The following is a 17,500-nucleotide window of genomic DNA, read 5'->3' on the forward strand; positions in this document are numbered from 1 at the left end:
AAGAGTAAAGGAAGCGTTCATTATGACCAACCGGATGGCGAAAATGAGTAGTTCTGTTTTTGAAAGGTAAAGGAGTTAGGGAGCAGAATATAAATTTTCCTTTTATAAAAGGAAGAAACCATAGAATAGAGGTGGCGCTTTTTGTTAATATAGTTACAGCATTTCGTTTTATGAATGGAGGAAAGATTTCTCGTTGAGCGTTTCAAGAAGTTATCTTGAGATAATCAATTTGGTTCTTTGAAAAACTAGGGTGAAATTGTCTTTTGCCTCGAAAAAACATGAAAGAACGGTGTGGAGTAGGGTAACGATATTTTGCCATTATTTTTGTTATTTGCGAGAATCTATATAAACATCTTTAAAACCAAGTCTTTCTTCACTTTTAAAAACGAAGAATCCAATCTCACCCTGCGTGTAGAAGTCTGGTCATTTCCTGTTAAATATTCTCATATTTTTAAAGGGGCCCCCAAGTTTTTTTTTGTCGTTAAAGTACAAAATCTTTCAAAAAAAATTTTCCCCCCAATCTTATTTCCATAGCCGTTAGACTCTACCCTCAAGAGGCTAAAAATAATGCCTGGTGTAGGCGCTGAGTGTCGCTATACTGGCATGGAGGTCCTGCATAGGAACTTTTTTTTTTTTTTTTTTTTTTTTATGAGAGCGGGGAGGAAGCGCCCTGCCTGATGTAGGCGGTGAGTGTCGAACGCTGGGGTCGAGGTCGGCAAACTTTTTTTGAAGGCTGGAAAACCACCTGCCTGCCTGATGCAGGCGCCGAATGTTGCATGCTGGGTTCGAGCTCATCCTGGGGTTTCGGGGACGGGTGGGCGTTTAGGACGAAATCACTGCTTGGTTATTTATTTGTTTATTTATTTATTTATTTGAATATTCAATTTTTTTCTTTTATTTTTTGATTTTTTTATTTTTTTTCCTTTTTTTTCATATTTTCTCTGCAAAACAATATATATATTATATATATATATATATATATATATATATATATATATATATATATATATATATATATATATATATATATATATATTATATATATATATATATTTTATAAATTATTGTCCACTCTCACGCTTTCCTAGGAATGACGTTTTCCTTTTTCTGTGACCTTAACTAACTTCAAATTTGCTTGCGAGTTCTCTTGCCGTTGTAGGGTCTTTCCTTTTTATGCCTGTTTTCTTCAGAGTTTTTTTTATGAACCTTTTTGGCTTCTGGTGAAATACTTTCCTCTTTCACTAATCAGGTGTTGTTATATCCAACCCGATATGTAGAATGTTGTCAGCCTTTTAAAGAAATTTTCATGAGATGAAGCATTCATGATGAGAAGGAATCATGAATAAAATCTAACATTGAGAAGAATGCGATAAAGATGCGGAGGTTTTATTTCTCCATTCACGACCACCGAATCTTCAGGCGAACTCATTCAGGTCCACTCAAAACAGCCACTTCGGGATTTGGAATTTTGGAATATCTCATTTAGGCCAAAGCCCAATCACTGGGACCTATGAGGTCATTCAGCGCCGAAAGGAAGTCGGCAGTAGAAATGTTTGAAAAATACTATCCGGGAAGAAAACTTCGCAGTTGCACTATGAAACAGTTGTCAAGAGAGTGTGGAAAGTAAGATGGAAGAAAGCGAATACGAACGGAGTTACAGTAAAAGGAATGAAAGGGGCTGAAAGCACACCGCAAAGAACCTCAAGTCATGCCAACAGTGCAGCGAGTGAGGTGAACTGAAGGCACTGTTCCTCCTTCGGGGCTGAGGTCGTGTTGGCTGGCTGGGTCATTCACTCACTTGTTCAAGTGTTTGCAGGCCAATTCCATGTAGTTCCTATCATCTGCATCTACTTACTAGTAAGTGGGTGACTGTAGCTTATGTATGCCCATTGTAGAATACTGCAAGACGTCATTGCATATGAACGATCTTCATTAAAAAAAATTACACAGAGGGATATCGAAAACGTAACAAACGGATGATATACCGATGTCATCAGGTAACACGACGATAGCGGACAACACCTGCCTGCTTCGACCATCTCTCTCCTAGAGTCAAAGACGTGGGGGTGGGGGGAAGGGGGTAGCAACCCAATCAGAGCATCATGTCATAGTAACGACCTAAGGATTTGCTTCTTCAAAGTCGTCGTGCTGTGTTGAAGATATTTAGTTGTATCTAAAGTAATGTAAACAGAATATATTTTTATCGCAAGATGTGCTCGTAGTAAGTAAAAACTAGAATTTTAAAACCAAAGGCGTGCAAAGACCTTGCAGTAAGTGCCACGTAAGAAGAAATCGAGAGCTTGAAACTCAAACTTGAAAGGTCTGTGAAAACATAATTTTTAAAACCTGGATGATATGGAATTTTTTTATAGCATGAGTGTATGAAAATGTTAATTTTTAATATTAGAGGCATGTAACAAATTTTTTATGGTAGAGTCATGTAAAAAAATTTTTTTCAAATCTAGGAAATGTAAAAAAATATATCCATTCTAAAGCATGGACATAGAAAAATATTCATATTTTATACGAGGGGTATGTTTAAAACAAACTTTATAGCTGAAGATGTATCACTTAACAAATCATTGCAACCTTCGTCGATGTATTTCCGAATGAATAAAGCTTTCGACAAACGCATGTCCAAAATAAATTTTTGTGCCCAAAGGTATGATTAAATTAATTTTTGTAACCAAACATAAGTTCCAAATCATTGTAGCTGAAGGTGTGTGCTAAGAAGAGAAGTTTCGGAGCAACAGAATTTTCATCGTCAAAGATCTGTTTTAAGATATTTTTTCGAGTATGTTGGTCCAAAGGTAGACCTGCACAAAGAAAAAGTTAGTGGAAAATGGCATCGTAGAAATACTTGGAAATATAATTCAGCTAATTCCTAAAAGATATAACTGACTAGATGCTTTTTTCAACTAATCAAAGATTATCTGAAGAAATGAAATTTCCTAGGGCTCAGTAAGATATGTAAAACCTACATGTGTCGTTTGCTCAAGACATAAATTTTTCAATAACCACGGCCACTCCATTTCCAATAACGGAGGCGTTTCCAGTGAAAGTTTTAAATCCAAAGGGGAAATAGATGAAGGCGCTCTCCTTACCCGGGTAAGATTCGAACCCGCGCACTGTAGAAAGAGTGATCATCACACCACTAACCCATCATGCTGCGAAATAACTCTTAGCGATAATGAGCTGCAGATTCATTCATACAAACGCACATACTTTTTCAGCTCGCTGTGATAAATAGAATTTTCCACTACACACAAACATGAACAAAGTCTCGACCAAACACACAAACATGATATCTGTACAAAGCCTCACATCTTATCCTTCAAAACGAAGGTGCAGAGACAGAAGGATGTCACAAACACCTAAAGGTCAACGACGAATCCTATTTTTAGAAACATGAGACAAGAGAAGCGCACGCACTCACACACACACACACACACACACACCACACACACACACACACACACAGACATAGACACACAAACGCCAAAAAGTCACGGAAAACCCCGGAAAATCACCCCATTAAAAGAAAATAATTAATCATGAGGCAAAAACCTTTTTTGAGAGGATTTTTTCTCTTTCCTCCTTTTAATCGCAGCTCCAAAAGCATTAGGTCGAAAGTGGCGAAAATCCCATTTAAATTGAATTAATAATTGGTTTACTGACGGGTAATTGCTTATGGATTTTTATTTATTTTTTCACAGTTAAAGATCCGAATTAGCGAAATAATTGCTGATTAACATCCCGATTACAACTCAATTAATTATTTAATAATTTGATTAGTATGGGTAGATCTCGGCCAGGCCCTGTATTCGGTGACGGTCATCTTTTTCCTTTTTGCATTTGTGCCTTTTTGGTGTTTTCCCCTTCGTTTCCCGATTCTCTCTCTCTCTCTCTCTCTCTCTCTCTCTCTCTCTCTCTCTCTCTCTCTATATATATATATATATATATATATATATATATATATATATATATATATATATTTTGTTTTTCAAAGAATAAATATATTTGTTAATTTTTGTTTATTATGTGTAATATATATATATATATATATATATATATAGTATATATATATATTTATAAACATACATACACACACATGCGAATGCATACATATATTAAATATATATATAGTTGTATAAAATTTGTATTCCAGGAATAATTATAATTATTTATTCATCCAAATTATTTCATGATTAGTGTTATTGTATTGTTAATTCTGTCAATAGTCTGAGAAGTATTGTTCTCTTAATTGTATATAAGGAACTTAAGAAATATTGTTCTCTTAATTGTTATTACAAGGCTCAAGAATATTCTTCTTAATTGTTATTATTAAGAACTTCATGTTCTCTTAATTGTTATTACAAGGAACTTCAGAAATATTGTTCTCTTAATTGTTATTATAAGGAACTTCAGAAATATTGTTCTCTTAAATGTTATAATAAGGAACTTGAGAAATATTGTTCTCCTAATTGTTATTATAAGGAACTAAAGCCATGTGCATCTGTCCCTCCCCACAGGCCGTGACGGGCTGATCGACGGTGGTGTGTGCGTGCGTGCGTCGGTGCGCGTGGCGTGTTCGTGTGGTTGTGCACTAGGTCAGAATGATGACAGCGGGCTACCCAGAGCAGGGGGGTGGCGGTGGGGGCCCTCCCTCTGCAGGGGCCACGGGAGTCGGGGGAGCAACGGCCCCCACGCCCCAGCCAGTCGTGCCCCCTGCCGCCCATCCCAGTAACCCACAGCCCGCCCATGAACAGTGCCTCTCCGGACAGCAGCCCCTGCCGCCCGACCACCATGGCTACCACGACCAGGCGCAGTTCGAGGCTGACAAGAGGGCTGTCTACAAGTGAGTAGTCCTCTTTCTCTTCTGTCCTCTTCCTCTTACTGTCCTCTTCCTCTTACTGTCCTCTTCCTCTTTGTCCTCTTCCTCTTCTGTCCTCTTCCTCTTACTGTCCTCTCTCTTCTGTCCCTTCGTCCTTCTGTCCTCTTCCTCTTACTGTCCCCTCCTTCTTCTGTCCTCTTCCTCTTTTGTTCCTCTTCTGTACACTTCTCCTGTCCCCTCCCTTCTCTGTCCACTTACTGTCTGTCTTCTTCTACTAGTCCTCTTTCTCTTCTGTCCTCTTCCTCTTACTGTCCTCTTTCTCTTCTGTCCCTTCCTTCTTCTTACTCCCCCGTCCTCGTTTCTCTTCTGTCCCACGTCCCTCCTTCCACTACTTCTCCTCTTCCCCTCTTGTCCCTCCTCTCTGTCCACTTCCTCTTACTGTCCTCTTCCTCTTCTCTCCTCTTCCTCCTTTGTCCACTTCCTCCTCTGTCCACTTCCCTACTGTCCCTCCTCCTCTGCCATTCCTCCTCTGTCCTCTTGCCATCTCTGTCCACTTCCTCCCCTGTTCCCTCCCTCCTCTGTCCCCTTCCTCTTCTGTCCTCTTCCTCCTCTGTCCACTTCCTCCCCTGTTCCCTCCCTCCTCTGTCCCCTTCCTCTTTTGACCTCTTCCTCTCTGTCCACTTCCTCCTCTGTTCCCTTCCTGCTCTGTCCACTTCCTAAAAATTAATGAATAAACCGATGAAAATGTAAGTTATTAAGATACAAGGAAAATAGTTTAAGGATAGAAATGCATTGCACCTACGCTTAAATTTTGGAGGTGCTAATTGCACAACATCCTCAGGGAGGCTGTTCCACAGTCCAACGGTGTGAGAAGTAAAGGACCCCTGGAACTGAGAAGTTCGACATTGGGGCACATTTATATACTGCTTACGGATACTGATGTTCAGCAAATATGGTCTCGAGGATCAGGGATCAATTGTGAATATAAAAGATCTCTGTTAAAAAAAATACGTTTGGAAAATTGTTGTTACACAACTCGTTTCCGAGATTGTGAATTAGTCCTTGACTGGCTAGAATTTAAAAAAAAAATCTCATATAGAAACGAATATACAACGGAATTACTATTAGAAAACTGGAAGTAAAAATTAATTTCCGTCGACCTGAAGTCTAAATTCACTTTCATTTAAAGGTAGGCATTGATGTAATTATTGTTCTTTTCCTTTTTATTCAGGCAACATTTCATTGGAAACGGCTATTACCATATAATCACGACATTATTTGCCTAATGTTTCTTAATGCATTTTGTTTTCTTGTGAGAAAACGTGCAAAATATATTATCCGTGAACGGATGACAGTAAATCTGGAGTGATGGGTAAATAAGAAATTTGTTTTTTTATCGCGAGGGATTTATATCTACTGATTAAAGTTGAAAGCTACTTCTCTTTAAATGGATGTTAGTCAGGGGAAGCAATCATTTATTTTAACAGGAAAATGGTTTCGTCCTATTTTGTTAGACATTCATTGTTTTGTGGACTTCAGTACCCAGGCTAAATAAAGGTATATCCTAAAAAGATACCCTTTCTCTAAGAGGGAACAGCTTATAGTTAATCTCTCTCTCTCTCTCATATATATATATAATATATATGTATATATATGGTATATATATATATATATATATATATATATACACATATATATATTAACTAAAATAATGTTAGAAACAGTCTGGTACTATCCCAGGAAAAACGAAATGGGAATAATTGGAGAAAAGGGGTTATGGGGGGGTTCCCCTTGGAGGAGTCTTGGGAAGGGGGGAGGGGGATGAACGGCGTATAGCAGATAAAACCATGAATTTGGGGAGGAGCTTTTTGATCGTCCTGCTCTCTCTCTCTCTCTCTCTCTCTCTCTCTCTCTCTCTCTCTCTCTCAAGTCAGCTGTAGGGACATAAGTCACTATAAGTCTACATAAGTCACACTGATCCTTTGTGAATATATCCATACTGGCCTAAGACGGTGATATATAGGCGATGCTACCAAGGCCGGCCTTTCAGTGGCTCCCTGACGGTGATGAGGGTTGGATGTGTGCTTTAGAGGTTTATCTTTTTTCCAACTTTTCTTCCTTTTACCTCTCTCTCTCTCTCTCTCTCTCTCTCTCTGATGTATTATATAAATGTCTGTTCAATATCTGAAAATCCTTTGGATCGGTCTGATATTTTATGTCGTTATATATATATAGTATATATTTACTATTATTTATATGTGTGTATGGATGCTTATGTACATTTTCGACCTAAATATGTTTTCACTGGTATAGTAGTCTCTCTCTCTCTCTCTCTCTCTCTCTCTCTCTCTCTCGGAAATTTTTGAGAAGGAAGGTCCCAAGAATGGGATGATAGTGAGGGAGGGGTGGTTTGATGGTGGGGTGCGATGTGATAGGGGGGGGGAACCGCGGGATGAGGGGCGATGGATGGTGTTAGAAGATGGAATTTCTTGGTAGGTGATAAAGATTTGAAAGGGGGAAGGGGGGTCGTTTTGGATGAAGAGGGAGAATGGAGAAAGGGAGGGTTTTAGTAGTGTCCTGTATTGGCCTCTCTCTCTCTCTCTCTCTCTCTCTCTCTCTCTCTCTCTCCTTTATGGTATGATGTGAGAGAAAAGGGGTTTTTATACTTGTTTGATTTTCGCTTTTCGGGTTTTATCATTCTCACAAATTTATATATTATAATAATAATGATGGGATATTGGAGCTGGTCGTAGGTAATAAGTCAGAGACCTCCACGTTTCTTGATTGTGTGAATGTTCATTATGAACATTTTCATGCAGATGCATGTATTTTTTCAATGTATTTCTTGTTCTTTTGACTATTATCCTGTAAATTTATTATTTAGCAGATGTTCTTCTGTTTCCTTTTATTCGTCTTCTCCCTTTCAGTACTCCTGTAGTTCCTCTTTTGTCTCCCTTTTGTCTCTGTTTCGTTGACCATCTTCTGATCTTTTCCCTGGTGCTTTGGCAGTCCTCACAATCTCATGGTGGCTCGTCACTCCGTAGAACAACATCTCGTTTCGTGGCTTTTGCTGTACTAGAGCTTCTGATGGAATTTCGCTCTCTGCATTGTCCGTCGCCTTTCATTGTATTTGACCTTCTACTCTACTGCATTTTCACCCAGATTCGTGTTTTCGTCTTCTACTATTTCATTTCACCTTGTTCTAATTTCTACCCTATTAAGTTTTTTCCCTATCTGTAGGGTTGACATCCTCTAATGTAAAATTTTTAGCCTCGATGATGTTATCACCCTCAATTGTATTTTTACCTTCAATTGTATTTTCACCCTCCACAATATTTTCACCCTTTGCTGTATTTTCAGATTGTGTTGTCATCCTCCATTGTATTTTCACCACCTAGCGTATTTTCAGCCTGGGCTGTATCCTTCCCAGGACGTCCTCTAACCTTTCATAAGATGTTGGCTCCTGCTCATCTCACTCCGTTTCATACTCCTTATAAAACTAAGTGATGAGGATTCTTGCGCGATATTGGAAGGGTGATCTGAATTCTTATACTGTTGCCTCTGCTCTGCTCTGCTTCTGCTCTGTCTTCTTGCTTCTGTCGTTGTTCTGGTCGTCGGTCGTCTCCCTTCTTCGGTTTTGTGGTCGTTGTCATTATGTGACTGACAATCATCGTCAACGTCTTTGTTATTATTATAATTCTTATTATTGGTATAAAGTGGGCTATCTTGGTGCTTCTGCATTTATTTCATACTAGGTAAGTTTATGGACAGACTGACAGACGGACAGACACACATGAATACAAGCGTATGTGCGCGCCTGCACACATGCACTATATATATATATATATAATATATATATATATATATATATATATATATATATATATTATATATATATATAGATATATATAGATATAATATATATATATATCTATATATAATATATAATATATATATAATATATATATATATATATATATAATATATATATAGTGTATGCATGCTCCATAATTACTTTTGATAGTCGGAGGTAATATCTTTTTCATAAAGTATGATAAGTTTGTTGAATTGTCAGTACACAATTTTTCCTTTTAGCGCTTTTCATATTACATTTCGTTTCTCTCTCTATTTTCTATTTTACACTTTTAATGTATTCTATAAAAGTTTGTAAGTAGGCTTGCAACCTGTGATGAATGATTATGGTAATGATATCCTCTACCAATAAAGCGTAAAATCAGACGTAAACATGTACTTAAATGAGAGTTGTTTATTGTATATATTTTATAAATTCATCTATATCGACGTTTATGCACTCAACAAGATTTTTAATAGCCCGTCATGACACCATTAAGAAAGTATCGTTATTAAGAATTTAATATTATTTTTCAGACTACCCTTCAATTCAGATCATGCATATGTTTAAGGGTTAAGTCTTATAAAACATGAACTTCTGCCTTGAAGGTGGAGAGCCCCATTTGGTCGTGCATAAGGAGTGACAAGACAGTTGTTTCACTTGAAGAAGTATTATTTTTTCTATGATACAGGAGGCTCACTTAGAATGAATCATCTGAATTTAATTTCCTCTTTATTTATTTGTTCATTTAGGGAGGAGATAATAAAATGACATCATTGTAAGTTTGGTAGTCTGAGCATTGTTTTTAGTTTGTTATATTTGGAATTCATTTTCCTTTTTGGTTAAATTTAACCAAATTTGAAAAAAGATTTAATTAAATTTTGACCAAAGGCAAACAAAATCTAACAACTTTATAACAAATTTTTTACGATCTACAGCACTGTCTTCAATTCTGCCTCCATTTTACCTTAGTTAAACCTGGATTTTTTTTTAGGTAGAGTCATTTTTACTTGTTATGAAGGCTGTAACTTTTCGAAGTCAATTTCTTGGCCCAGTTGTCATCTTGGACGTTTCCTTCACCCCTGTTCAGCACTCGTCTGGAAGTCGAAGGCCAGAATTAACCCTATTCTCAGCCTGACTTAAGGCATTAGAAGTTCTCTGTTACCTGAATGCAATTTCTTGGCCCAGGTGTCATTTCTGACGTTGACTTCCCCCCTGTGGGGTGCCCCCCCCCCCCCAACCGCCCCCACCCACCCCCCCCCCCCCATGCAACCATGGTCCAGAAGATGAAGGTCGAAATTTCCCATCCCAATATTTTTCTTATAAATAATCGGAGGGGGACTTCACCCTCTAACCATAATAACGCCATGAGAGATTAAAGGCCAAGTTTCCTCCGAAAGATTTTAATTAAAATTTTGCGGCGTTTGATATTAAAAACGATGTTATTAACGTTAGAGGAAAGGATTAGCGTTACGGTTAAGCTTTATTAATGCTTTACAGCCGCATTCCCCCACCCACCCACCCTCCCCTCCCTACCTACCTCCCTACCTCTTCATTTTTTCTTTGGCTTTGAGGAAGAAAATCGGCCCATGAGAACATTTGATAGCGTTTTTGTTTTTATGAAACGGCATAAAATCTGGTTTCATGTCAAAATTCACTTTTGTTGCCTAGTGTAATGTGATAAGATGAAAAAGAGAAAATGGAAATTGTTATCATATTTTTAAAATGAGCGTTAATATATCGATAATGATAACAATAATGTTATTTTGTGATTATTACCTTGTTATGAGTATTATTACGCTTTCTGTATTGCACTTAAAAGAACTGCCAATTTAATCATCAAATTAAATCGTGCCTTGCAGAAAATGCTCATAGAAATTTCAACTTCCTGATTTCTCTCTTGAACTCAGATTTGATCAAACGAAATAGCAATAGCGATGATACAAATGATAACATCAACTCCGTTACGTTATGATTTTTCCGTATTTTATTGTTATGAAGGTTGATATTTGTAAGGATAATAGATGGAAAATGTTAAGAAAGCAGTCACTGCCATTTTGCATCCTTTACACTCCATTTATTTTTCGCTTTTGTATTTTTTACCCGCGACCATCTCGGAGAGGTTTACCTCTTTTCACTAAAAACTGAGTAATAATCCTCTTCACTGCCTCGTCATCAACCGTTCATAAACGTGGCTTAGAATCTCTGCACTGGGACCCGAATGAGGGGAAGGCCTACTTTTTCTTTCGTACAACCTTTTACGTTCTCCTCTCTCTTTTCACTCGGATATTTTTATCCTGAATCTTTATCCCTCTCTTGTACCTAATTCTTTCTTTAGTCACTTCGCAACCTTTGAAATACGCTTATTGTCTTCGTTAGTGCTATTAACATCGTTATTGCTTTGATATTAACCTTTCCAGGTGGACTCGAACCCACGCAAGTCAGGGGAGAGCGCACAATGTCGCAAAGAAAGGTATCAAGTAATTGTGATACTGATGCTATGTATCACTTTTCACTGGTTTTATTTCCGGTTATTCATTCCTGTAATAATTGTACATAGAAAAAGTGGCTATGGAATTTCCACAGTTAACAAGATTAGTTCAGTCGTAAAATTGCAGAATCAGCACACGACTGAATAAAAAGGCAACATTTACCTGACACAGATGCAGGAAAGGACTCCATTCGTTACTCAAATGTGTTTGAAATCTTAGCAGTTGCTTGCAAATGGTTATAGGTAATAGTGAGGCCCAGAAACCAGTAGAGTAAGAGTATGTATATATATATATTTTTTTTTCTTCTTCTTCTTTTTTTTTTTTAACATGAAGCCTTTACCCACGGCGGGGGATGACTCCAAAGTAAACACAACACCAAAGTCACTGTAACATTCACTGTAACTGCCGAATCATGGATGAAGCCCCTGCACAGAAAATTTCCAAAACATTAGTTGCTTCATATACCTACAGAGAAGACTCACCAGCAGCGTCTTGAACATCCTCTGTGACATTTTGACTTTACAATAGATTCATTATACGCCTTTGACACTGACTTTTATAATTGCTTGACTTTTTATGGTTAAGAAACCAAGACATTCAAGGAGGCCCAAGTCAAGCTTAGTCATGGCAGAATGAGAGGTCTCTGTTGGTTGGAACGATTTAGTAGATAGACGCCAGACTCCTTATTCCCTTTAACACATGTCCACATTTTTAATACATTACCACACTAACGGGCAACCCGGGGCAAGGCCCGTGCCGGTCATAAGGCCAGCTCAGTCAAAACCAGCTACCCATCAGCAAGAAAAGAGAAACAGTGGAGTTTAACTAACGTGCTGACAAGAATGATTTATCGAATACAGAGTCAAATAAAATTCTGTATTCTGAAAGTGACACCTATGAGGAACTGGTCGAAACACGAACGAGGTTTAGATGAAGGTGTTCAAGAGAGTAGAGGCCTCGGGTGTATCTCTGTTTTGAGAGCAGTCCTCCGCCCTCGACTAAGAGCCAGTAACCCTCACTTACTTATTTTCCGAGGTCAGGAATTTGGAAATGGCGCATGATCGAGAAGCTCTCAACAGCTATGGAGAGGGATTCGATTTGGGATCATTTTGTGTTGTTGTAATGGAGGTAAAACCAATTTATGCTCTCAGGAGGTGGAATCCGCAAAGTTTGTTACTCCGCTTCCGGATCTGTTTGTGAATGGGAAGTTCAAAGAACCACCGGGAAGAGAGCGGGCTATTATTTTGAGTTTCTCTTCCTTTGGGAGGAAATTGGACCAGGGTCTATTATAGAGTAAAAGGTGCTCAGCGTTGTTGTGTATAAATGTAAAATTCGCGTTTGCTACGCATAGGACAGCGAAAGCAAAGTGCCAAGATCAACGCTTAACAATAGACCAAATTACAGTATGGAAATACCGTTTGTGTCGGCTGCATCAAGTAGGTTGCCAGACTTACGAACACTTTTACGAGATCTAAATGTTCCGTAATATCCATAGTTAAATTAAGTACAACTTTTCATCCATTATAATGTGTTCTTGCTCTTTTAGCTGATCTGATTTTCGTAATAGGGCGGATTCATCAAATGATTCATTTATAAAGCCAAATTTGAACCTATTTTATCGTTAGAATTATCTCTATAAGGGCTGGTTTCAGAAATTAACCTCCCTTCTGGTTGAAACCAGTTATATTTGGGCTTATGTACTTACGCTATCTAGCGTTTCTTATTGGTTACCATTCCAGTGACTGGATCCAGCGTTCCGTTATTTTCATACGAATGACATCAGCAACTTGTTTCCACACTAATGATACAAAAAAAATCGTCCATTTCTCAGTAAGTTATTGAGAATAGAACGTTTGCACCCGTTTTGACATAAACGTTTCACGCTTAATTCTAAAAACGCGACTGCAGGACGTTCCAAAAAAAAAAAAAAAAAGTCACTGTTGCCTTGTGGGTGGAGGGGAGGTGCGTGGGGAAAGAAAGTGATAGGAATGGGTAAATTAGTGCGGAGGGCACTACTCACTTAGCGTGGGTAAGATTGAGACACAAGAGCCAGCGTAGGAAAGATATTGGTATGTAATGTACAATGGTGTGGGCAGGAGATTTTTGTCTGGATGCTATGGGTAAGGGAAGTGATAGGTTATGGGCAAGGGAAATGAAGGGAATTATTGTCTGAGCGTTGTAAAATGGTGACTGACATGAGTTAGGGGAAGTGATAGCTGTGGGTAAGGATGAGGGAAGGCATTTGTTGTCTGAGATTTTTCAATTTGGCGACTTTTGGTGAGATGAAGGTTATGTCTGGGTGAGGTGAACTGAGGAATAATTGTTATATGAAGTTTGTCAAGGGGGAGGATTTCAGGGGGGAGGGGAAGTGACAGGCCAGGGTATGGGTAAGGGAAATGAACTCAATTTTGAGTAGATAAGTAAGGGGAAGTGATGTGTTACTAGTAAAGGCAGGAAGGAAGGAAGGAGTAGCTGTCGGAGGGAGGGAGGGTCAGTGGGGGTAATTTGGATGCTGGAGGCTTTTTCCTTTCAGATTCAGAAGAAATCTTTTATAAGAGGAGAAATAGAGGAAAATCTGGCCACCGACATTATTTTTGAATCTATTGAAAACAGCTGAGAAACGGCGCCTCTTAAATATCGCCGACGCTGGGGAGGTGGGCTTCACGGATGAGGGATTGGTGAGGGGGGAGGGGGAGGGGTAGGAGCTGCTTTGGCTAGTATTGGCCGTTCTTTGAGCCTGGGAACTCAAAAAAATATATATGAAATTATATAAGGATTTTTTTTCTCATATCGCGTTTTGTCACATTTTCTGAGATGTTTTGTCTTACTTGGTATAAATAAGATCTTCATTGTCTTTGTTTCAATATATATTAATTTACATTTTAATTTTCTCAATTCTTTTGCTAACAGGATTTAGTTCCCGTTTATAGACTCAAACTTATGAATTTTTAAAATTTCCAATTGTTTGTAGATACGAAGAAAATAATTGATTGTCTTTCAGTATTTCAAGTGTAGTATGTTACATCTTTCTGTTACACATTTTTTTTTCTTCGATTTTCAAATCCTTCCTACCCTTCTACTACTTCTGCTTTTCTTATTTTTTTCAAAATCTTGCTTTCCTCGTATCTGGTATCTTGTTTCCTTAAATTTCTTTTTCTTTTCAAGTTTGAAGTATTTTTAATAGACTTGCTAAGCCCTGCCTCTTATTCTCGACTCTATGGCGGATGCATTTGTTTACTGTTTATTTGAGCTTGTTTGGAGTGAGAGAAAATAGCGTTGACATGAATCAATCATACTCTCGTGTACTGGAGAGAAATGCACAAGCAGGAGGGGAGAGAGAGAGAGAGAGAGAGAGAGAGAGAGAGAGAGAGAGAGAGATTACGGAGGCGTTATTAAAATGTTCCCTTCATAAATTGCAACGTCTTCCCCATTCAAGAGCCTCCTCCTGATCCTCGTAAAGTAAACATGAATATCGCTCTTGCGCGGCTTATGAATAGAGGCGAAATTGACGAGCCCAAACCACTTCGCTTTAATCTGGCTTGATGAGGAGGGCCAAAGGTGAGGTCGAGGGAGGAGGGTTGAGTGAGGGAGGAGGGTAGAGTGAGGGGCGGTGAGAGGGGGAGGGCTTTTGTGGAGTGAGGAAAGAAATATGGGTTGAGGGAGGCGGAAAGCAAGGTAGAGGCTGCTGCCTTATGAAGCGCAAAAAAGGAGGCGGAGACTTGGAAGAGAGAGTTTTAGTATTTGTTAAAGAAGTTGGATGGCTAATTGAAAGGAGTCCAACGAACCGAGTGAAGAGTAACTAGGTGTGATGCGACCTCCAGCTTACTGGGGATGCGTGCAAGAGTTTCCCCTTTCGCAATAAGTTGTATATATATATATATATATATATAATATATATATATACATATATAATAAAATATAATTATATAAATATCTATAATATAATATTTAGATATATATTATATATATAAATCTTACAACTGTTCGATTATTTTGTGTTTCCACTTATAACTGAGAGTGTATGAACGAGTTTCATTTGTGTCCTTTGTATTTGATCCTTGTTGGTACAAGTAATAGTAATTATGCATATAAATTACGAAGGACACTTCACGTTAAGTTAGGAATTTAATATTTACCACTTATGCGTCAGGGGAAACTCTTGCACGCGTTCCCAGTAAGCTGGAGGTCGCATCACACCTAGTTACTCTTCACTCGGTTCGTTGGACTCCTTTCAATTAGCCATCCAACTTCTTTAACAAATACTAAAACTCTCTTTTCGAAGTCTCCGCCTCCTTTTTTGCGCTTCATAAGGCAGCCTCTACCTTGCTTTCCGCCTCCCTCAACCCATATTTCTTTCCTCACTCCACAAAAGCCCTCCCCCTCTCACCGCCCCTCACTCTACCCTCCTCCCTCGACCTCACCTTTGGCCCTCCTCATCAAGCCAGATTAAGGCGAAGTCGTTCGGGCTCATCAAAGATGTAACAAGCGCGCGCGCGCACACACACACACACACACACACACACACACACACACACACACACATATATATATATATATATGAGTATGTATATGTACAAATAAATTTGTGTGTATATATACATACATATCTAATACGTACATAGATGATTTCCAGTAATATTTTGAGATATACTGTACAGGTAGCCTTCATTTTACGTATGTAACAACGGCATTATTATTATTATTATTATTATTATTATTATTATTATTATTATTATTATTATTATTATTATTATTATTATTTTCTAAAGGGTCCACAATAATACAAAGTGTAAAAATTATACACGGACTTTTTCCCTATTATTATTATTATTATTATTATTATTATTATTATTATTTTATTATTATTATTATTATTATTATTAGCTAAACGGAACCAATATTGCCACCATTTTCATCAGTACCACTTCCTCGGCCTCTTGCTTCACTATTATTATAATTTTTATCCTCTATTTGTCGACCCGTCGATGACCATAATGACTACAACGCGGCTCAGTGACTCCATCTTTCCATCCACTCTCTCTCTCTCTCTCTCTCTCTCTCTCTCTCTCTCTCTCTCTCTCTCTCTCTCTCACACACACACGCAGATATTTGATTTTTTGTTTTGCTTATCTGCTAAATTTTTTGTGTACTGTCTCTCCTCTTACTTTATGACCGCCCGAAAAGTATGAAAAGAAAGGATAGTCGGTTGTGCCATATATTTGAAGTGTGTTTTCAGCAATATTTTCTTTCTACAATCCCTGCCGGACAAGTAATGGCTGTTTTTCCCTTTATTTTACTATTAGTCATTTTTTTTTATTTTACCCAGAACCGTTTTCCACTCTCATTTAGCAAAAGATTTTATTGATATTTACTTATTTGTTTATTCAGCGCGTCAATGATTCAGTTTGAATTAATTTTATTTTATTTTCGTAATTATATATTGTTGTTTAATTGATGTATGAAGTGTTCTGTGTTGTCTCTCATCTTTTGATAAAGTATTTCATGAGTTTTATTCATCTTGTGGTTTTTGTGTTAACTACGTAAAACGCTGTCCAGTTGAAAGGCGGCGCATGAGGAGCAGAAGCAGTTGTGAATGTCTTCTTCTTCTTTCCCACCGTTATCCCTACATTAAGGGGTCGGTTACCTGATGCGCCTTCTCCACTGCCTTCTATCAAAGGCATCATCCTTCCTCCACCAAACCTCATCTATTCATATCTTCCTTCACTTTATCTCGCCATCTGATTCTCTGTCTCCCTCTCGATCTTCCTCCTCTAACAGGTTCTTCCCGAGCCCTCTTCACTCTCTTCTCGTCATCCGTCCTCAACACATGCCCATACTACCTCAATCGTATCCATCCTCAACAAATGCCCATACCATCTCAGTCGTGACTCTCTTTGCTAAGCCTACTCTTCTGATTTCATAATTTTCCAATCTCTCAACCAGCGATATTCCCATAATCCACCTTAGCATTCTCATCTCTGTTCTCTTAAGCTTTACTTCCTCTTTTCTTCTTAGAGCCCATGTTTCTGCTCCATACATTAACACTGGTCTTATCACTGTGTTATAGATCTTGACTTTTAGCTTGGTTGGCATTTTCTTATCACATACTACTCCAGCTACTTCTCTCCACCTCCCCCATGCAGCTTTTATTCTACTGTCAACTTCAGCCTCACATCCTCCCTCTTGGCTTAAAGTAGATCCTAAGTATTTAAACTTTTCTGCCTGTCTTATAATTGAGCCTCTTCTTTCTAGTACTACTATTCTGTCTCTATCTTCCCCACTGCTCAGCAAAACCTCTGTTTTATTCATATTCACCTTTAA

At 38.2% G+C, this 17,500-nt stretch overlaps 1 protein-coding gene across 1 annotated transcript in view; it reads left to right on the plus strand.

The window, feature by feature from the left end:
• The window catches only part of LOC135203570 (homeobox protein PKNOX2-like), a 615,777-nt gene that overhangs the window by 415,738 nt on the left and 182,539 nt on the right, over window positions 1-17,500 (plus strand). The window contains exon 2 of the mRNA XM_064233320.1: window positions 4,533-4,858. Coding sequence (XP_064089390.1) covers window positions 4,617-4,858 — 242 coding nt within the window. The 5' untranslated portion in view covers window positions 4,533-4,616. The remainder of the gene's footprint in view (window positions 1-4,532; window positions 4,859-17,500) is intronic.

Source organism: Macrobrachium nipponense, chromosome 36 (assembly GCF_015104395.2).
Source record: "Macrobrachium nipponense isolate FS-2020 chromosome 36, ASM1510439v2, whole genome shotgun sequence".
Taxonomy (NCBI): Eukaryota; Metazoa; Arthropoda; class Malacostraca; order Decapoda; family Palaemonidae; genus Macrobrachium; species Macrobrachium nipponense.